This window comes from Falco rusticolus, chromosome 1 (assembly GCF_015220075.1).
Source record: "Falco rusticolus isolate bFalRus1 chromosome 1, bFalRus1.pri, whole genome shotgun sequence".
NCBI classification, from domain to species: domain Eukaryota; kingdom Metazoa; phylum Chordata; class Aves; order Falconiformes; family Falconidae; genus Falco; species Falco rusticolus.
Window position 1 is genome coordinate 114492226 of NC_051187.1, and position 23101 is coordinate 114515326.

At 42.2% G+C, this 23101-nt stretch overlaps 1 protein-coding gene across 1 annotated transcript in view; it reads left to right on the top strand.

The window, feature by feature from the left end:
• The first annotated feature begins 5069 nt into the window (after positions 1-5069).
• Positions 5070-23101, top strand: part of RNF150 (ring finger protein 150) — a 127971-nt gene continuing 109939 nt past the window's right edge. The window contains exon 1 of the mRNA XM_037397036.1: positions 5070-5718. Coding sequence (XP_037252933.1) covers positions 5253-5718 — 466 coding nt within the window. The 5' untranslated portion in view covers positions 5070-5252. The remainder of the gene's footprint in view (positions 5719-23101) is intronic.

Below are 23101 nucleotides of genomic sequence, written 5' to 3' on the forward strand. Positions count from 1 at the left end.
TAAACAAATATGGTAAGACATGGCAATTTTTGCTTCTGGGACACACGGAGTACTATCTCACTATAAAAACTTAATAGAGAACAAACAAGATAAAGCTCCTTTCAATCTTTTCATAATTTTAAAATGAAAATGTCACTTTCCCTATAAATTCTATTGAACTCTTCCTATAGCTCCAGTGAGGTGATTGTCTTGGCTGCAACACAAGTATTTTTTCTGAAACTATACTCTGAAGATATCTTTAGAGTGTCACAGCATTAGCAAGAATATTAAATTGACCTAAGTAAGTGAAACCAGAACTACAGCAGCAACTATAGTAATTCAAACAATGTTACAGAAGAATGAAGCAGTATTCCCATCTAAGAGAAGATTCTGTAATAAAGTAAGTGACAGGCAATATAGTTATTAGCATATGAATAGGAAGACGGTTTGAGTAGTAACAATGTCAGGTCAAGAAAAGATGTATTGCTCAATTAACTCTCTAAATGAATAAACTTACTGTCTTTTTTTTAAATCAAAGGACAGTATTGGCAGCAAATGGGTGAGGCTATGGTATTGCTTTATCCTCTGTGTGGCTTCCTGGTGTTAACATCTCTTCTGTTCTTCTCCAGCTGTAAACAAGAATCAGTTTCAGTCTTATAGCTAGGGAAGGCAAAAGAAATCGTTTTCCTGAGCACCTGCAGAGAGATCCTATTTCAGCCAACTTTCCCTGCTGTCCATCAACATCAAAAAACTTTCAGGCTGCGTTGAAGTTAGCACTAACCCCAGGTCTCTCCCAGGCAGCACCTGCTGGGGTCCTACCCCTGTGGCAACTCATCATACTCGATGCAGAGGGAACTGAGCTGCCAACCGAAACTTCCCGAGAGTAGAGAGAGAAGTGGGATTTCTCACCTTGTGTGTGAAATACCCCGTGGTGTGTTTTTCCATAGGTTTGCTTTTGCCTATGCCCAGCTGAACACAGGATCACTGACCTTTGGGTGTTTCCATGTCCTATATATAATAAGGCATCCAGTTTGCATGCTTTGAATTGCTTGCTACCATGAGTGGTAAAGGGAGCCAATAGATCTAATTTAGGCCGTTTCAATACCCTACAATGTCATCTTCAGTATTCTTATGGATTAAAATTCTTAACTTCCAGGTAAATCCCTACTTCAGGAGAATTTAGGCAGCCTAGTCTTTTCAAAGCCTAGCTTTTAAACATTTGCCATTTTACCTCTTAGCAATGAGTGTCCCAACAGGCTGAGACAGAGGTCCACAAAACACCATGAGATTCCATAAAAGAGGAGCTTAGCAACCTGGAGGAGATTGCTCATCTTTAACTGAAGCAATTTGTAGCCATTCGCTCTGAGATCATTTGAAAGTTTGGGTACAGACACACAATCCAGCAAACGCTAAGCATAAGTTACCTTTTAAACCAAAAAGGTATAAACTGATGAATTTTACCTTGTGAAAGGGCAACCTAACAAAGTAGCGCAGCACATACGAGAGGTAGTCATGTAGTGAATTTCGATGTGTCATTTGCTCATTATCAGCTGTTACCTAAATCCGGCTTCTGAGTGTCTGTATATGAAGAATCAGGAACTCGAGTTCCCCACATGCCACTTCTTTTCTACTTACTGACCACATTTCACACACTCAAGTTTGCATATGGTGGTCTTGTAACTTTCTACAAGGTATAGTTCAGCTGGAATTACCCTCACTTCAGAAACATGGAAAAGGTTATGGAAGACATATATAACATCCAAAATTCAGAGATACACCCCTCACCCCAATGCTACAGACACTGTAAATTTTAATTTTCAATAGCATATCAAAGTGGAGATTGTGCTTTTCACTGTAATGCAGGTAAGGTGATGTGTGGTCGTGCTGGATGAGTGCTTTGGATGCTTCTCTGGAGGCTGGAGTGGGATAAAAGTCACAGGGTTTGGGTTTTTTTGAAAGAGAGCATGGGCTAGGGTAAGGGGGTGGCAAATGTCTTGCTGGCTTGAGAGGAAACATATTTACAGCTTCTTGGATGTTCATTGAAAGTACAGTGGTATGCCAGGACCGGAACAGAGCTCTGGGGAGCCAGGCAAAGGGAGAACCTCAGCTGGTCCTGTGAACAGAAACAAATAATATGGGAAGAACCACCATCAACTATTATACCAAACTGGGTGGTTATAAGTCAAAGCATTGACCTAGTTCATTGTAGTTCAGCTTTCAGCGCCAAAAGAAATCAAATATTCTTTGTTTTTATTGAGTTATTTTTATTCAGGAGTACTTTTAAGGTGAGAAGTAACCACTGGATTATAAACTAATGGTGAAGAATTTCATATCTTGCACTTAAATAAAGCATGCTTTCCAGCGGTATTTTTTGTTTAATTTGAATGTAAGAGTAATTGTCTTTCACTTCCCAGGACAGTCTTACTTCTGAATTTTCTCCAAAGGACAATCCCTGTTTAATCAGCTACTTCTGCTCCAAGTTGCACGGTCTAGTTTAAACTTTGGTTCTTATTATGCCTTTATCCACGAGCTTAAAGAGCTTAAATACCTGCTGTTATATCCCTGTGATGGTACTTACACAATGTAATCGTATCGTCTCTTTTCTTGAAAAGCTGAATAGATAGGGCACCCAAAATCTCTGCCAGGAGAGGAATTACTTCAAATTATTTTTAGGGTTCCTTTCTTAACCTGCTCTATTATTTCAATACCCTTTTAAAATGCAGATACCAAAACTGGACAGTTTCCCACTCTCTGTCTCACTGATGCTTCATGCAGAGCATGTTCCCTACTCCTGTTACTCCTCTGAAATATCTGAGGGTAGCTGCATCCTCTTTAGGCCCCTTTTGCCTAGGAATATAGCACAATTCCTTGCCTGTGGGCAGAAAAAATCACCCACTGCTCAGTTCTGCTCCGGAGTGCAGAGTGGCTGGCAGTTTTGGTCTCCTGGAGTCATGTTTTTGCATTGGGCTCTATAAAAACACATTCTGTTTCAACTAAGCTTTTCTTACCTGGGCTTCGGTAGGTTACATGTGTAATGAGAATGTCATGTATCATTGAATAACACTTTTCAAAACCCTGTAATGTCTATGGCTGTGTAATATTACTAACCACACTGATAATTTCATCACAATAACATGAATCGTGTCTGCTTGGCAGGCCAGTTCCCAGAGAAAAAAAACAACCCCCAAAATTTTACCCGTACATTACATTTTTTTTCTCTTCTGTTTTTCTTGGGGTTGGTTAACGTTAGGCTAACCAGCCTGTAACTACCTTGTCACCATAATTAGTTTTTCTGGATCTTACCAGAAAACAGAACACTGAATCTTTCAAGATTTTCCTGTTATGCCAGGATTTGCTTGGAGTTCTGCCAGAGAGCTGGTTATTCTCCCCGCCCTCCTGCCCACTCTTGGGATTCCATGTGTGCCATTTTTCCGGGTCTGCTGTGTTTTGTATGTTCTTAGGAGGTGCTTCTTAATCTTTCTTTCTTGAGTCAATAATCTGGCAAACACACCCTCACTTTCTTTCCAGATATAAACCTGAAGTATTTATAATTTTTATTGGTTTTATTACATGTTTGTGATTTTATTATAAATAATAATTTATAATTTTTTTGCCTTCTCTTCTAATAATACTTCTTAGTCTTCCAAATATACAAATGCTTTATTGCCCATAGCCCTGCCAGGCATGGATTTTCCTCTTAAAACTTTTGCTTCCCGTATGAAGTCTCAACACTTTCTAATTAATGTTGATTGCCATCTACTTTCATCTCTCAATGTTAGTTCTACACGGTGATTTTTTTTTCTCAGTTGCTGACTTCTCCAGGAATTGGGCTTTCAAGGAAAGTTATCCTCTTGCTTGATTGTAGACTTTTTGGCAACTCACCATATTTCTCAGTAAGCGTCTTGATTTTATTCCCCTATTCACCTGTACATTTTTTCTCCAAAACTCACTGCTTTCAATCTGGGGAAATAACTTTCAAAGCAGCACGTGCACGTGTGTGTAAAATACGGTTAAGGCTGTCATCTGTTTGCTTAGGTCAGTGCAGCAATGACCATAAACTGGAAACCAGCAAACTGACACTAATGACATACCTGGGCATCTCATCTAAATGAAAGGGAATGGTATTCCTAGCAGATTATTTTAATCATGAGGGGGCTAAAATAGGCAATATCTATTAATCTTGTGAGACAGCCTTCCGTTGCTGAACATAGTTATGGAGAATTAGACTTTTTGCTACTCGCACTAGGATAGAGTCAGTTGTGTTTTGACCCTTTTGAAAGGCATTTGAGTCTTGGCCACGTTCTTTTGGGGCGTTTTCTACATTAAAATTCCCCAGATCTGGGCTTTCACTGAGCCAGAACTAAACTATTCTTTTCTGTCTGTGCCTATGGAGTTTTAGTATGTCCGGGGAGCGGCTCTGGGGTCTCACCGTCGGGGTTCTCTGTGTTCCTGCCCGTTGCATGCCCGATTTTCGTAAACGTGCAGTAAGAAACGTATCGGGTTTGTACTGTAACACCTGCTATACAAGCGATTATTCCTCTGAGCAACGGGGCATAATTACGTTACACCATTGCCATGTGCAATGTAACTTATCCTGCAGCAGAGAAAAAGAGGAAAGAAAAATAAAGTCAAGGTTAAAACCGCGAACCGGAGGTGCGACCGGCCGCTTGCAGAGCCCCCCGGGGCTCCGCTCCCCCCACCTCCCGGGGCTCCGCTCCCCCCCCCCCCCCCCCCCCGCGGGAGGCAGCCCCCGGGCCGGCCCCGGCGGCCCCGCGCTGCCGGCAGGTGGCGCTGCCGCGCCGCTGCGGCAGCCGCTGCTCCCGCACACGGCGCCCCCCGCCGCCCCGCACCCCGGGGAGCGCAGCCCCGCCGGCGGGCCGCGCCGGGCGTCCGCAGGGGCCGGGCCTGCAGCGGGAGCGGCGCCGCGCGTTTGCGCCGGTGGGAATCCCCCCGCCTGCGCGCCTTGTGGCCGGCCGGGCTGCCAGCGGCGGGGGAGGCAGCTGTGCGGACAAGGGCGAGGGAGGGGGGGAGAGGGGCAGGAGGAAGCAAGGCGGCGGGGAGGGCGAGGGGAGGGCGGAGACGGGGCCAGCCCGAGGAAATCAAACGGCCCCGGCATGAATTAGGCAGCGGGCTGCAGAGGGGAGGGCCCCCTCCCCCCAGCCCGGCGGGAGCAGCGCCGCCCCGCGCAGAGCCGCTGCTCGGGGCGCGCCACGCACACAGACACACACAGGCAGGCGGCGGGGGCGGGCCGGCCGGGCGGGGGGGCCCGGCAGATGAAGATGGCAATGTCCGTGATCCAAGCGTGCCGCAGCCTGGCTCTCTCAACATGGCTGCTGTCCTTTTGTTTCGTGCATCTGCTGTGCCTGGACTTCACCGTGGCCGAGAAGGAGGAGTGGTACACGGCCTTCGTCAACATCACCTACGCCGACCCGGCGGCCGGCAGCGCCGAGCTCCGCAGCGAGAAGAGCGAGTGCGGGCGTTACGGCGAGCAGTCGCCCAAGCAGGACGCCCGCGGGCAGGTGGCCCTCTCCGCCTCGCCCACCGACCGCTACGCCTGCGACCCCGGCACGCGCTTTAACGCCCCGGCGCCGGGCAAGAGCTGGGTGGCCCTCATCCCGCGGGGCAACTGCACCTACAAGGACAAGATCCGCCACGCCGCCGCCCAGAACGCCTCCGCCGTGGTCATCTACAACGTGGGCTCCAGCAACGCCAACGAGACCATCACCATGCCCCACGCAGGTGAGCCCCGCCACCCTGCCCGCCGGGCCGGCCCCGTGTCCCTCCGTGCGGCAGCCCACGCGGCTGTCCCGCAGCCGTGCGGTGGCAGCTGCTGGGGGGAGGGGGTGAAGGTGGCCTCGCACCCCCCGGCGAGGAGCAGGGTGGGCTGCGGGCCTCGCGGGGCGGTGGGTGCTCATGGCGGGGGCCGCGGAGCACCGCTCCGTGCTGGCACGGCGAAGGACGGCTGTGCTGCTGGGAGCGGTGCACCCTGGCGTGCCAGGGGTGGAAAGTTTGGGAGAGGTGAAGTTTGGGTTTAGTCGGAGGAATGGATGGGACCCTGAGCCCACTGCGGGGCACCGATGTGGTGGTGTGTCCTGAGGATCCTCTGGCAGGTGCCGTGAGGATCGGGTGTGACAGAGACCTTCAGAAGACGAGAAGCTTAGTGTTTATGGTGCCGGCTTATCGGGAGGTGCAATAAAGTAGGGAACACGGTGTCCCCTATCTTGCCTGTGATAGCGTAAAAGCTGTGAGATTGAGCCGGAATGCCCAGTATCTGATTTGGTGAGAACATGAGATATTTTGTCCAGGACTGGGCTTGGGTGTGTGTGTGGGGAGTTTCACTCTGCCAGGTGAACGCTCTGATGGAGTTTGTGCTTGCAGTGTTGGCACATGGGTGCTTGGGTCCCCACATGTGCTTGTCACCTAGCAGAAACCCAGTCATCAGAAACAGTCCAAGCCTGGTGTTATGGCCAACAAAACCCGCTATTTTTGTAACATTGTTTGATCTGAAATAATGTTGTTTTAAAAACAGATCACCAGGTTTATGTTTAGGGGTGGTGGTTTCTGCCAGGGGTCGTTGGTATTTTATACCAGCAGCCTATGCCATGGAGACTAAAATGCCACCTATTGTGAAATCTCAGTTTGGTTTGCATCCAGTAACTAATCATGCCCAGCTGTTTCATGCCACTTGAATCTTAGCAAAGTTAGGGGTAAATTGAAACACAGAAAGGCTGCAAAACAGGATGTTATTCTAATGGCATTTTAAATTTCCACAGTGAACTAGTTAGCATGGATGTGCTGAAAAACAGTTTGTTGCCTAACTATAATGCTATAATACTGCTGATGCAAAAGTAGCGCCTTTGGAACCTCTTGTGTGTAGCCTCTTTAAGAGATTAACCATTTATTTGGGCAAATTGATGGTTCTTTGGTAGAACTGGAAGGTGGAAGTTGGGGGGGGGGGGAAGGTTAGTATTTTCCATTGGTTTTGTGAGACAAGCAACTCATAACCTCTTGAGCTTCTTAAAACTGCACTTTATAACCTGCACATGGTTTGGTAGCTGTTCAGATTATACTTCTTGGTACTTTAAGTATCACAGATTATATACTAAGCAGTATAAAGTAGTAGGAGCTTGGCATACTTATGCACCCTTGAAGTAAAGCTCAGGCTGTTTCAAAACTTAAGATGCATCGCTTGTTCTTGTCTAGTGAGTTTTTCTAGAACTGCCAACATGTTGGATCAATTAATGGTTTGCCTGTTTTTAAAGTATGCACTAAGCTGGTTTCCCACACAAATGATGTTTTATTAAGAAACAGTGGGAGTAAAAAATGTGTGTAACCTTTTAAAATGTTAGAGCTTTTGTTTGTTTTAAAGCCTAAAATGAAGTAAGCAGGGACTCTTTCTTAGGAAAGTGGTCTTAGCTTTCAAAAATATGAACACTGTATCACTTATCTTGGGGGCAGCTTCTTTTATGTCATATGACTCCTTACAGTTTATTCTGAGAATCCTTTCTGAGTACTGAATTGATACCCAGCAGTGTGATTATACAGTACCAGAAGCTGAAATGAAAAGAAACTTGCAGAAAATAATCCGGACTTGTAGAACACTGTCAGTGAGACTGAAGGGCTTTGCTGATTGATTGTATGAGGCTGTCTTCATTTTCAGGATTTTTTTGCTCTGCCGAGTTGAGAAATGGTTGTTGTTCTTACCTTAGAGAAAACCTGCCCTCTGCGTACAGTCAAAACTCAGAGGAGTTTTAGAGCGTTAAGTCTGCTGGAACAGGAGGAAAAATATTGATTCTTAAATATTTGACAAACTAGCAGAGTTACAGAACTGAATTTATCTTTACTTTTCCTCTCGTACCACCCTTATGCTGAGACAAAGTGAATGTACAAGCTGTGTAAAATTATCTTTTGGACTTGCAGCCTTTGACGTTTGCTTGGTCCCAGTCTAAATGATAGCACAAGATTCAAGCAAAGAATGAATCAGGTTCTTGGTTTGTGAGTTCAGCAGCATCTGTGGTGCTCTGCCCACGCCAAATCCTGGAGTGGGAAGAAGAAAATTCCATCCTGGAAAATACTTGGGGGGTGGGAGGGGAGGGTGAAATATGACCTAAAAAGCAATTTCAAAGTCAAAAGAAATATGATGTTACTCTTTTATTTATTTTTTTTTTCCTCCCACAGATTTTTTTTTTGAGGTTTCATATAAGCTCAAATACTCTTCTATGAAGAAAAGTATATCCTGTTGCATAACAACATGGTTCCTGCCCTTACTAAAGAACTATGACTCCTAAGAGAGATATTTTTCCTTATGTACTTTCTTCTCTATGCTTTACCTTCTTTGTCTTACTCTCTTTTTTATATCTCTGCTTTTTTTTCTGCTTCTCTCAGCCCCACTCTCATTTCTTTAACTCTACCCCTGTGCTTCATTCTCCCTCTTGATGTGACTGTGCTACTTCATGGTGCTTTGCCCTTGTGACTTTCTTCGCAAAGCGCTCTCTTTCTCCTGCCAAAGATCTTACCTCACAGCTGTATGTTTAATTATATTTCCTGTTTTCTGCTACAGTGCATGCCAATGACCCTTTGCTAACTTGGTGCCTCCTCATTTTAAAATCTATAGGGAACTGTAGCAAGATACCATTGCTGAATTTGAAGGAGGGTTGGTAACACCGCCAACCCCCAAGTCAAAACCAGAGGGGTGTTATATCAAAACTTGTTGCAGAAAACCTCAAACAAAACTTTCCAGGATTTATTTATACTGCACCAGACGGAACAGACAAAGTGTGCAATTTGAACCAGTTCAGTCACAGTACTGAAAGTTTTGCTTTCAGGGAGCTTGTACTTAGGTCACTGCTTGCACATCTGGAAGAGTGAGGCAGAGTTGTGAACATCTGTGTTCACAGGGAATGCAGAGCTCTGTGGTTCTTGTGCTAGGACACGCTTAGCTTTTACATCATCTGCTACAGCCTTTGCAAACCGGCATCTTTATTTTTATTGGCTTGAAGTATGGTAAGGAGCTGTGAGTCCAACTCCGTTTGCTTTTTGCCTAAATAGGTTTTAACCAGAGAGGGAAAAAAAGCATCTAGAATTTCTGTTTCAGGTACTTTTTATTCTCCTAAATCAACATTTCTAGAAGAAATGTACTCTAATAATACAGAGGATGTTCTTTTTCTTCCGGAATAATAATCCATAATGTTGGCTAGGGTTTCTGATTGGCATTTTGTCTCATTTGGAACAAATCAGTTGTTATTTAGATTTGAAAAAGCTCTAGCCACTGTGTCTGCATTTAATAACTTAGTATTAATTAGAAGTGTACTTACTACCTATTGTAGCGTATGACCTAACACTTCCTCTGAGCTCTGAATAGATACAGTAAGCGAGCTTTCCAGAAGGTGATTCAAGGTGAGAACTTCCCTCTCTCCAGCTCTTATTTGAAGTAACCTAGGCTGACCGCTTCTAACTTGGGCACCTGTCATGTGCTTGGGGCTAGGGAGGGATGTTAACTGCAACTGTACACCTTGATCCTATGTGAGTAAAAATCAAACCTTTAGTATTCAAGAGTTTGTAACATTCAGTTTGAATTCTGGGGTGCATCAGAGTGTCTCACTGAATGGATATGATTACTATGTGAAGTAATTTGCATCCTAAGTATTTTGGACCACCAGCATATGTGAGTCAGGCAGTTCTGCATTTTCTGTATTCTGCTTTTCCAGTGCATGCCGTCATAAAGTTTTAAGTCGTGTGCTGCACATATGACAGCCCATTTTCAATGAGAGGCAGATGCCTTGTTTTTTGTAATGGCTCATACACAGTGGCAGCAACTGTCAGCTGTATCTTTGAGACATGAATCTTATATGTGGTCAGACATGACTTGTGAGTTCTTCCCTCCCTCCCTCCTTGGCCCCCCAGTGCAGCATGTGTGCACCGGATTGCACGAGGAGGGAGGGCATGGCCATCCCGCTGCAAAACCAGGTGCGTCTCTCCACAGATGCGGTCAATGTGGCCAGCGTGATCTCTGTGTGTTCAGTTCGGTAACAGTTTCTTCCCTTGTACTCAGATTTTTGTTCTGTGATCAGTGACTACTCTTGCCTTTTACATATTTTAAGATGTGTTAGTAGTAGTAGTTTTGGCTTTAGGCTCCCCTGTAGATTTTTACTGATGTGCAAATTAAACACTGAAGTTGAAGATTTCTCTCTTCACAGACATAATTCAGTACTGTAGCTACATTTTTTCCTTTATCAAAACAATTGTTTTCCTAAACTTCTGTTGAATTCTAATGAGGAAAATGTGCTGACAGCATTCACACTGAATTAACATATGGATAAGTGTGAATTAATTGAGGGTTGGAGATTTCAGGCTTTCAGGGCCTGCCATAATTATTTTCTGTTCCAGGCACCCAGGATTCATTCCTAATAGAAACCAACTGGGTGGGGGAGGGCGATGGAGATTAGTGCATCTCTGAGCCTTATCCATCATGAAATTGAGGCATGGCTGGGGTGTGCTGCCATCCTTAGGAACTCAGAGGAGCTTCCGGATCCAACGCGTAGGCCTGGCTTTCAGTAGTTTTTGAAAATCTGGTTCTCTGTATTTATTGAAATCAAGGATTTGTAACACTGGCTAGAGCCAGCAGGACTGCCGACAGCTGTCCCCCTGCGTTTGCTGTTTGCTCGGGAGCAACGCTTCTGCCTGCTAGTTCTGCCGTGGTTCAGCGCTAGACTTGTGGATGTGTTCAGCTATGCCAAGTGGTGGGGAGACTTTGTGACGTTCGGTAACTGGTTTAGCTTTAACTGGATTAGAAGGGATGAATTTGACCTACAAGGACTAGAGCGACAAAATAATCTTAGTCTCCGGTACCGCTTGGAACAGCCACTGCAGCACTGAGGCACTGAGTTTTGTCATTAGGTCAGGTGCTTTTTGCTTGGTTGAGTCTCACATCTTCTTTCAACCTCACGACTGGCTTGTGTAGCTCCTCCAGAGCCCGTTGCAGTCAGCAGAAAGACAGGGAGTCCCTTGAACTTTGGATCAAATCGTACGGTACAGCTTTCCTTACGAAGTAGTCAAGTATTGATTCATTGAAGATCGCATTGATCCTCCAAGCTTACTGATTGCAAAAGCAGCTGATTTCTGCATGCCCTTTGGTTATCTGCAGCATTTGTTTGCAGTGATATTCATACAAGTGTTGTCTTCAGATCTCTGCATTAAGAAGTGACACAGCAAGAAGAAAATCTTCCTCAGAAACAAATCTGTATCAGATAAGCATTGATTCTAACTGCTGCCTGTTAATCTGGGGCACCACCTTTTGGTATGCTGTCCGTAGGAGAATGGCTTGCTTTTGATAAAGTGATAGTTTTTTCTAGTCCTATTGGTATTTTGGCTTTGAAATGGTATATGTTAGCTTGGGTTATCAGACTCCCGTGGCAGTCTGTGGCTAATGTGTTAACTCCATTGTAGCTCACTTATTCATGCAGATATGTTTCTGTGCTGCCCTCCTTCACAGTATGCCACAGAGCAGAGGAACATCTTCAGCAAAAGGGAAGATAAACCTACAGTTAGTTCAGCGTTGGCACTTTAAGAATCTCTTTTTCTAGTAAGAGAAGAGGACTCTTCCTACTTTTCTCATGTAAGCAAAGGACTAAAAGAACCCATCATTTTGCTGCACTTGTTTGGTGGAGCTCATAGTGCATTGTCATGCGAGACAACTGAGTCTCAAGTGACCTCTGCCTCCTTACACCGCAAGCCAGGCTGATGCAAAGTTAGATCTTTATGAAGGGATAGCCCAGTGACTTCTCCACTTCCCAATAACTCCCGCATAGCTAACCTGCACAGAAACAGCATTCATTTCAAGACAAGCCCCACTTCTGCCCTATCAGTTGCATTTGAGTACTAGTCACTTGATGACTTCTTTGGTATGGAAGTGAGTGAACAATACAATCATTGACTCATAGAAATCAGATATGGAAAAGACTGAGTAGTCCATGTAATCTGTCACCTTACTAATGCAGGACTGCTTCCTACCATGTTACTGTCTACTACTGTCACAGTGCTTTTTGCTTAGCGTCTTGCAAAGGAAAGAATCTTGGTGTGCTTCAGAACCAAATGCAGTCTATGTAAGCAGCAGAATGGTGCTGAGGCAAGAGATATGAAATGTAGCATATTTTATTCTCATAACTTCCACAAAGTCATCTCAGCAGAGATGTAACTGCAAGTGTAAGGTTTAAAACCAACTGTTCCATTGTACCGCACCGTGTAGGGGAGTATATGGCAATTGCAAGAAGAAAGAGGCAGCAAAATGTTTTGTAACAAGTTATGTCTGAACAGGCTTACTCTGCTGGGTCTTGATTCCATGGTGGGATGTGACCCAGGGCTTCATTTGTGCCCAGCTGTCCTCTCATTTCACTCTGTAGTGTTTTGGTTTCTCTGGAAAAGAAATCTAGATGATAGGCCACAGGCCAGCCACTGCACAGTTTCATCAGATCCTGAATATGGATGAGCAGGGGTCCCTATTCCATATCCGTACCCAGGGTATCCTGCTTGTTCATGAGTGCATTTAGATGTAGTATCTCAGAAGGTAATTCTGCTAGGAACTACAGTTTCTGTTACCTAGAGTAGAAAACCCAGATCATGTGGGCGAAACCTCAACTTTTAAAATTTCCTGTATTAAATCTTCCAGCTTTGTATCTACTGTCTGACCCACTGCCCGTGTTAGTGGATGCCAAGCTTCATAAACCTACAAGTTTACTAATGAATTTGCTGTGAATTGAAGCTCGTCAATAATAGGCTTAGTTCTTCAGTGCATTTTGTGGACCCCTTAGAGGAATTCTCCAGCCAGGATAGGTTGAAAATTACTGATTTAGGTGCTTGCCACCCTGGTGGAAACAACATTTTCTGATTCAAATTGGATGAGTGGAAACACTTTTTACCAGTTCTAGTAGATGGAGAAAGGTTGTAAAGATTGGTTTGGTTATAAAGAGATGCTAGGCAGCTGCGTTTTATGAGAGGCTTAACATGGGCATTATTTATTTTTTGGCTCTTCTTCAATAAATTGTTTAAGATAAACCTAAGAAAACCGAACTGAGTAGAACTGAAGGAGGTGATGAAAAGATTAACCTGTTTGTTTTATTGCTATTCTACATTGAAATATGAAAAGCTAGCATCTTTGATTCTTTGCTACTTAAAGATAAAATAGCTTTTTCAAATAATTGTTCATTTCTTTTCCCTCTCAAGAGTAACTTCTAAATAACATCAATAAAGTGAAGTGCCTGTTCATTTGCTTCTGACAGTATAATCATAGTGATAGTGAATTATACTGCTAGACCTAGGGGTCTGTCAGAGATTCAGTCTCAAATTTGATGTGTGTAACTGTGTTTATGTATGTAATAGTCCCTGCTGTAAGTTGGAAACAGCCCATTTATTTTAACCTAATTTTTAGTTTGAGAAAAACATTTTTTGTCTATTTTTTATCTTTTTAATTCTCAAACCACAGAAACTGAAATTACAGCCATGTAACTCCATAGAGTCCTGGTTTGAGTATATCTTGTATACTCCTTAAAAACAGATAGAAGCATTACATCTGCGTAGTAATGTGGTTCCTTTAGGGATACATGGAATAGGGTGAGTTTGCAAGTGCACCCTTGTGCTACGCACTTACTGAGACATAGCTTTTTTAAAATGAATTTATATTCCATAAGTGTCTTGAAACCTTTATCATGAGAGAGGATCCCTGGCACTGGGGTGCTCCATAGTAAAGCAGTTCTCTCAGTATGCTCTTCTACCAAGACAGCCCCCTACTGCTGACATATTTTTCTATGAGCCGTCGTTGTTTGTCCCTGAACATTGGCTTAATTATGTAGGATTTTATTATTCCTCATGATTTGTTCCATACCTTGGGCTTCCTCCTGTTTTGTATGCTCTACGGTTTACCTCTTACTGTTCAAATGTCTCCTTACAAGGCATCTCTTTTGCAAGTCATTGTAAGAATATCTCACCAGATAATACATGTATTTTAAAGAGAATTATGCATCACCTTCATCTCTGGCTTCCAGCTTTATAAATCACACATCATTAAAGTGTGCTCATCTATTTATTGCTTGATCTTGCAGTCCTTGTCAAAAAATTCATTTCTAGCATCATCACAGTTATATTGTGTTGATTGTGTCTGACATTACACAGCAGCACTATGAATGGACTCAAGAACCTTAATAGGTAAATTCATCTTTAGTTGGACATATATGTCTAATCTTAAGATTACTGTAAAATGTGCCAGCATTAGTTGAACGTGTTGTGGATTGGCTGGGTTCAGACCCAGTACGATAAGGTGTACAGTTTTACTGTTTTGTTTAAATTGAGAAGCCTTTTTTTTTTTTAGTTCTCACTGTCATACTAGCAAAGCAATTCCAGTTCCTCATGATCAAAGCTCTGGGTGTCTAACCACTTTTACTATAAAAGATTTCTTGGATTTTCCAATTCTGCGAGAGTTCTGTATCAGTATCTGATAAAGATCTCTCTTGGTTTACACCCTGTGATGCTAGCTAAAATGTTGGTATTCTTCTTCCTTTTCCGTTTCAGTATTTTCTGTTAGAAGGCAGAAATATATTTCTGCCTTTCCCTTGCCCTTTCAGAAGTCTCTGTATTAGAGAATCTTAAATCTTTGGCCATATTTTTGGGACATGTCTATGTTTGTACTCAAAAAAAGAAAAAAGCTTTAAAACACAAGTCTGATGCTGCAGTCCCATTCATGATTGCTTCTTATACTTGTACAGAATGTGCTTTCCCCTCTTGTGCCTTATTAAGCTTTTATTATACACTCACAGTCTCTTAGTTTTACCTGCCAGTATCATGCTCCTTGAGTGAGACAGCTTTCCCAAGATTGTGTAATCTCTGTGGCTGGTCTCTTACTGCTTTTTTATGTCCGTGTGTTTGAAGTACCATCTGGTTGTCCATGAAATTCATACCTTTACTAAATACTATATCAAGACTTTTCACACTGGAGAACAAGGAGATATCTGAGTAAAATCCATTCTGTCTTGTTATAATACTGGCCTTGATGTCTTTCTCTTGCCTTATTTTTCCTTCAATCCTCTATCCTCTTCATTTTCTACTTTAGTTTTTTCCTCTCTTTTTTTTTTTTTTTTTTGGGGGGGGGGGGGGGGGAAGAGGGTATAATTTCTTTACTTTCCACACTTCCAATAAATCTTTCCCTTGGACTTCCCACCTTTTTTTGTGTGTCGTCTTCATGTCCCTTTTATGTGCTCTGCACCCATTTTTCATCTCTTCTAGATTATTTTTTTTCCTTTCTCTTCACCCCATACCAGGTTGACAAAAATAGCCAAAGGCTTTACATACAAAGTTGGCTGTTAGGGGAAGCAGGAGCAGGATTACACTCTTGTGGTTGTTTTGCTTTGCAGCTAACTCTGGGAGTAAAGAGCATCTACTTTCTGCTGCACAGGGTCAGCTTGGAGGAGTGGGACACCAGCAGTCGGGAGCGTGGCAGAGCCGTTTATGAACAGAAGAAAACTGCTAGTCGGGCATGGCACATTTGCTATGCATAGAATGGCTTTGTGCTGAAGACTTCCTAAGTCTTTTTCATGAATTCTTAAAAGACTAAATTATGATCCCCCCTATGTAAAGGGGCGGATCCTGCTCTTTCATGCTTTTGCAGAAGATGAAGATTCCCCCACTGGGTGCTAAGAAAACTGACAGGGAGTTTTTCCATCAAAACTCTTTTGAAATGGATTTTCAACAAAAAAAAAACTGTTTTGCAAAGTTTTTGCTCCCCAGAAAAGATCTTACCGTTCTGAGTTGGAGGAAAGAACTTGTTTTAGTAAATATTTAATGTCTCGGGATTTCAGGTTCAGAAACAGTTTCATTTCCCTTTGCTTTTTTGATGATCTATTAAATTTTAATCAGCTTCTACCAGCTTTAGACACTACTTCCACCCCAGAGCACAGACCTGACTTCTTCCCAATTCAAACTTTACACTTCTCCAGGAATCAATGCATACATTTCATTGAGTATTATTTAAAGAAACTGAATGCAGGTTTGCAATGCTGAATTTCTTTCCCCTGTGATAGTGTGCCAACAGCTTTCTGTCTTCCCATAGCGTAGTCCTTAAGCCATCGGATCTTTGGCCCTTGCTCTGTGTGTGTATATCCTTACCAGCAGGTTAGATGTGACTTTAGCACTGTGTCTAGATACACATGGGAATGACACTTGGTGCGAGATAAAGATTGCCCTCATATACAAAGACATAACAAGGATCAGGAGTTGTCAGTGGAAGTGAGACAAATTCAGGCCTGTGGTAAGATGCAGTTTCCTAAATGGTTGCCCATAACTTAATGTTATTTGAATGAGCTTGGATAGCTCTCTTAAAAGTCACATCCTGGAAAAAATTGCCCCATTGTCTGGGAAAGTTGTGGTAGGATGTGTACAAGGAAGGTTGAAGAAGGTGATCATGATAGTTCTTTATGGTTTCAGGGACTGTACCTCTCTAGAACTAACACCCAGCTCTTTTCCACAATTGGAGTCTGTCAAAACAGCTCTGGCAGAAGCTCTGCAGAAGCTCTGCACCGTGGGCAGAGGTAAAGCCTATGGCCTGAAGCATCAGCTTTTCAAGATGGAATTTCTGTATAGATGTCCTTTATCACCTGGAGGGAACTTGGCTGAGTGACAGCTGGGAACCGATGTCAATTTGTTATTTCTTTGTAACTGTTGCTCATAGAAGAGAAGGCTGCAAGAAAAGGCACTTGCAAGAAAAAGTCTGAGCCATTTCTATTTTTTTGTGTCTGAAGATAGCCAACAAATGCAGAGAACTGCCTGTAAGCCTGCAAAACAAGCATTTGCTGGAGCATCTGTCTCATATCGTAAAAGAAGTTGAAAGCCTTTCTCTTCCAAAACTTCTATTTAAATGTTGAATGCCTGCATGAGGGAGTATCGTGGTTAAATGCAGTCCAGAGCAGCAAAGGTATCACAGGTGGGGATGCAATACTTGTAAAGCGGATAGTACCATCATTCACTTTGCCAGAGGAATAGCTAAAATAGCCATTAGGTGAAAGTCATGTGAATGAACCTGAATCCTGGAGAGGTGATTTCACGTAGAAGGGAAAATAATAGCTATGGAAGTAGCTTGTGACCCCTGTGGCATCAGCAGCAGGGAGACATTCTTCCTGTCCAGAGGCTATGAAGGTTACTTGACTTATCCATATATCTTAATCTCCATTTCACTTCTGCACTGACTTCCATTTCTCACTGGTACCCATTGCCATGATCTTTGAAATTGCCTTGTTTGCTGCCTCATTGCTGTTTGTTGCAGTCCTTCCTTGCTGCCTTTGCAGGTGGTGGGAACGTTCCCTGAGATGATGAGGATCTTGGTCACCTTGTGCTCAGGTTTGAGCTTGTACATTTTCTAGTTGCCTTTAGCAGTTTTGCATGTTGCTTGGTGTTTGAGTATGGAGGATTGTATTGCTCGCAGAGTACTGCCCAGCTGGATCCATAGATGAATTGGAGAAAGCTACCAAACAGCTCAACTGTATGAGAATGAGCTATGTCAAGGCAGTTGGAATCCTCTAGTGCATATTGATCTTCAGGGAACTCATCTGTCGTTTTTACTCCCCTGATCTGCTAACGAAACCACATAGGAAAATTTCATTTCTTCTTCCCCCATCCTCCTCCCTGAGACACTCTGTTTTCTTTAGCCATCTAAGTCTCAAACAGACATTTTTCCCTTTTTTTATTTTTCTATCCTAGGCTACTAACCAGAACTTAATGAGATGCAAGTTGTGAGAGTCCATAGCCTCTTTTTAAGAGAAAAACATGATTGTATAACTGTGGGGTTTTCTTGAATTGATAATTTCTAATGGTTGATAGTTCATGGAAACTTTTGGTAACAGAGAATTGATATTGTCTAGTTTTTAAATATACGTGACCTATCACTTCTTTCTCCAATAATTAAGGGCTTCATTCCAATTAACTAATCTATATAACCATCTTTCTGCTATTAGACTTCTGAAAAATAACAAAGCAAGTACTGAATTTTTAGTACAGAATGTCTTCTATTGATTATATTGTATATTTGAAGTGTAGAATCTGTTCTTAGTTCTCAACCAAAACTGTGTGAAGTCAGCACAATGATTGCTCTTGGTCTTTTCTGGACAATTTATTTTGTGCACATAGACCAGAAATATTTTTCTCCAGTGCAAAGATAACTCTGCTAGCTTTATCACAAAGATATTGTCCTTGGCTCTGATTAGCCAAATCTGTTGTGGATTAGCCTGCAAAACAGGAGCTATTGTGCATATTTAAAGCAATAGACTGTTCAGTAGTAATTGTAGTAGGGAGGCAAGTGTAACTGTGTCTCACCTAGACCAATACAGCAACTCCAAAATCTCTTACTTACAAATGAGACTGATAAGTGATTTTCTTCTCGTAAAACTCACTAGTGGGTATTTTAAAATTTAGGTTAGACATTATTTCTAATGTCGACATTACATTAAGGTAATTTGGGCAATGCTTCATGTCCCAGTTCAGGAGAATGTTTGCAAAAATGGTTATAATTAAGCTCATGTTTAGTACTTGCTAAGAACGTGGCAGAAGTTGAACACCTTGATTAAATGTGATTGAAAGTGGTTTTATGAGAAAGTGTCATCTATGAAAGAGGTACAAGTGTCTGATGTAGTCCAGAGGTTTATTACTAAGAATGTTACTGTGGTAATCTTGGGGGATCTTCCACCTTCCTGTAGCACTGTGAATAGTCAAGGTCCTTACAATGAGGTGTTTTTATTTATAATTGTGACTATAAGGTATATACTTCATATACTTCCTAAAACAGGTGTTTTATAAATGCCAATTAAAAGAGATGCTTTGATTATTTTACATTTCTCCACATAGATTGGCTTCTGCTTTCTGGGTTATCAGGCACATCTGTGGTAAGAAGCAAGGGTGCCTCTCTCAGCTTCCAGTGAACACTGTTCTCCTTCCATCTGAGGAAGAATTGATGACCCAAATCCTTTAAAACCCCGATGCTTTCTCATCTTAGCTGTGCTTTGATGTCTGTTACCAGTGCATGCAGAGGAACAATCACAGCTGTGAGAAGTGTGAACAGCTGGTTAGTTATTTGCAGGTGGCTTAGAGATTTATATCAACCAGTCAGTTGTACTTGCTAGGTGAGCTAGAGGAGTTCTTGTAGTATAGAATAGCCACGCGGCATTTCTTGCTAATCAGGAAGATGCCTAATTTGGAAATACATATCTAAGGCCTATCAGATACATGGCAGCTCCATACCTTACACCCATTCCAGCTGGGGGTAATTATTGTAATGTGTTGCAGATTTGGTGCCAGTAGAGAAAATTTTGCATCCTCCCTTGTGGCCTTATCAGTCTGTCAGCTTCATTTTGCTTTGAGAAATTTGCAAGAGAGGTTTCCTCGGTATTCTTGATGGTATGTATCAATTTGGAACAGAACTTTCAGCCACTTGGACAGTTGTTGGGTTTATGTTGAGAGAATGGGGAAACTAACCAAGGAGGAGGGAAGCATAAAATTAACAGATGTCCCTCCATTAGACATTCCTAACAAGTTAACTGCCATATTTAGTTAAAGGGATCTGCCTGGAAATAATGCAATACTTATTTTTAATAACCTGTAAGTACGTAAGGGTGCCCCATGACAGCTATGTTAACATCACAGTAAGACTTGCCAGACCAGGTAAATATTAATGTATAATACACAAGTATTAATGAATACCTGAGGTGACTCGGTAGTGTCTTCAGTGCTCTGCAGATCTGCCTCTATCAGCACAAGCCTTAAGTTCCTCCATAAGCTCAGTGTGAATGGAGTTGAGGTGATAAGTATCCATTTGTGAGTGTATGCTTTTCACAGGCCTGGGCCCTAGTTTGCCTTCACCTGTGTCTCCTTGTTTAATGAAAGAGAGTTGGAATCCATCCATCAGAGAATTATTGCAGGTTTGATTAATTTGAAAATAAAGTTGATGTTCATGCTGTTATCCAACAGTTGTCTCCACTTGTTGGCAAGAGTTTCAGGATCTGACAGTGCATTAAGTCTTTATTCAAGTGCAAAAAAAAAAAAAACCAAAAAAAAACCCAAGACAATTTCATTTTTGTTTTCAGTCTTTAATAATGGCAATGTCCCTATCACTAAAAGGGATAATATATAAGCACCCTCAAGCTATAGCAATGATGAGATTGTACCTTTTTCTTGTGGAAGGATGCTACACTGTGCAGGCTTGGTGTCATGGAAACTGAAAGAATGTATGAAATTTTAAATAGGCAGATGAATTTTAGATCCACTTCTCTAGCTACTTTGAAGAAGCACACAAATGACTTGGCTGAAAAAGTCACAGGAGAAAAAAATTCTCCAGCACCATTATGATGGTCTCCATAGTTCTTACGTGGGGTACTGGGATTAGACTGGGCTTTAAACTGACTTTTCACAGGCCATATTTTCTTTATGCAGTCTGCTTTCAGGCCAGCTCAGATGCTGATTTCTGAACTTTCAGGTTAGTCACCATTACTTTAAGAGTCTCCCAAGTCCCCATTTCATTTATTAACTTTTTTAACGTTGTGAGGAAAAAACCAAAAACTATCCTGTAAAATTCCAACCCCCAAATTTTTCCTTTAGAAAAAGCATTGTTTGCTGATTACCAGCAATGCATTTACCTACGCTGTTAAATTTGTGACCTCTGCCTCTGAAATACTAACCCTGTTGAAGTCAAGGCCAAAACTTCCTAAGGATTTCATTGCCAAGTAGTTAAAGCAAGAAAATAAATTCCTGAGCTCATTATCTATCTTCTGCTGCCCCCATAGTACTTAACGTGTTGTAAAGTACAGAAAAGCCCCATTGATCACACCCCAACAGCAATAATACCAGTCTTTCACGAGCAATCTTGGTGGAGTATTAACAGTTTGCATTTCATATGAATTGCACACATCTACCAGATTCAAGTAACACAACAGACAGTACCAGGGCTTCATTAAGGTCATTTTGTAATTGAGTAAAATTATGGGCCAGCCTGTGAGTGCCTTGAAGGTGTAAGTATTAACTTGCGTGAGTTCTCCAGTGCATTTAATAAAAGGTCCGTCTGGCCTCAAGTGACTGTATAAATTACATAGCCACTGTTACATTTATGATATAGGTAGAAGTTAATTTTCTTTACCTTTTGAAGTGCTCGAGAATAGTAGGTCATGTCTGCTTCGTATTTCTGACAGTGGGCTTCAAAACAAATTTTTCTGAAATCAACTGACAGCTAAAATTTAGTTCTTGCAAGGCTTATGGCATTTGTGTGAAATGAAAAGAATCGGGGTGGGGGGTGTTAGAGCTGTGTTGCAGGAAGAGGCTGAAAAGCTTGCTTTGCAAGATGCACATGCCTGCTAGCTTGTCTCCAAGAGCGGCGAGCAGCCAGGCTCTCAAGAGCTCCAGGAGATGTTGCTGCCTGACAGAAGTCATAGTTGAGATAAAAGCTTCTGAATCTTCAGCAGGTACTGGCTGGACGCAGTGAAAAAAGGCCTGTGTTACATTTGGAGGGTGAGACCAGTGTGGTTTTCACACCTTTCTTCACTAACTGATATGCTAAGAAGGAATGGCAATGATGACAGCCTTATCACAGGGGGAATGCTTCAGCAGTGGTTGTTAGGAGAGCGCTGTCAGTATTTGCAATCTCCAGTGGAGGACTGGAATCTGCGTTTTATACTGTCCATCTATGTACCAAATAAATGCAGACAGTTGTCACAGAAATAGAGAAACAAAGTCTATCCACATTAAGCCTAGCAGAGGTCATTCCTTACCTGTTCCCAGCCTGACCAAGTTAAGATGGCATTTAATATGGGCTGAACTTGTTCCAGTCAGAGGATTAGTTATTAGATCTTGAAATATGTGGCTGGTTGTTGACTTTTTTTTTTCTTTTTTTCTTAATTTTCCTGGAAATAAAATTCAGCTGAAGAGACCACAATGCAGGCAATACTGCACGGCGATTTCAGTGCCTTTGTTCTAACATGCATATTGTGTTTTGAGTGATACTGATCTGTTTTGAGAAGTTGTGGGATTCTCAAAACCACTGCTATGTTAATCTAATTTGGCTTCTATAACATGCTTCAGATCACTCTGTCTTTTCAGGGTCTGATGACAAGATATTGAACGGTGTGATTTGTACTGCAAATTGTTTATTTTCAGTTTTCACTACACCTTCATTTTGGAGATCTGTGGCTGGTTAACCTCTTTGTAAGTCTTCAGCGTGCCTTATTATGGTGATTTTCTTTGCTAATCAAGATGTTTGCTAATGGGAGAATCTCTGTCGGTGTAGGCATTGCTGTATTCTAAAGATACTTTGCCTTTTGATCTCTTTGATCCAAGTTAATTGTAGGAGGCTAAATGCAGACAGAAATACCAGATGCACAGCTATGCTTAACAGAAATATTACAATTACATGAAAGTATCAGAAATCAAAGGAGAGGTCCAGATAGGTGATTCAGCATAGGAATAACAAGGTGGCTGAAGTTCATGATTTAAGCTGGTAGTTCTGATCTGCTCATACTCAGGCACTGATTCATCAAAGGCCTGAAAGCTAAATGAAGAGAAAGAACATAAGCCATCATACAAGAACCAAGGTAAATAGAATTACCCTCCTTTCATGTCCTGCATATGGGCAAAATTGGTCTCTGATGCAATCCAAACATAGGAGTATATGAGCAGCAGAAATATTACCAGCAGAGGGAAATTTCCAATAGTTACGACTCATATTCCTCCTTGGGAGCCTATATGTGGTGGTGTGGGTTATTTGGGGGGAGGGTTTGTTTCATTTTTGAGGAGAGGGGAGGGGAAACAGGCACGTAAAATGCCATGTAAATATCTGAAACAGCAGCATCTGAGTTGCATGTTCAGGAAACAGCTAGAAGTTATCATTAAACTGAAGACTGGCTTAAAACAAACCTTGATTTAAAGTCAACTGTATAACTTAAATACATCCCCTTCACATCTTCAGCTGTGTCTTATGTACTAAAATTTGCTACATTTGGTGCAAGATTTAGTTTCTGAACATCTTAGAGCTGTAGTGTTTGATATAAAACTCTTGTTTCGAGTCATTTAAAGAGTTATGAAATTCACATTCAATCTAGAACTCTAATCT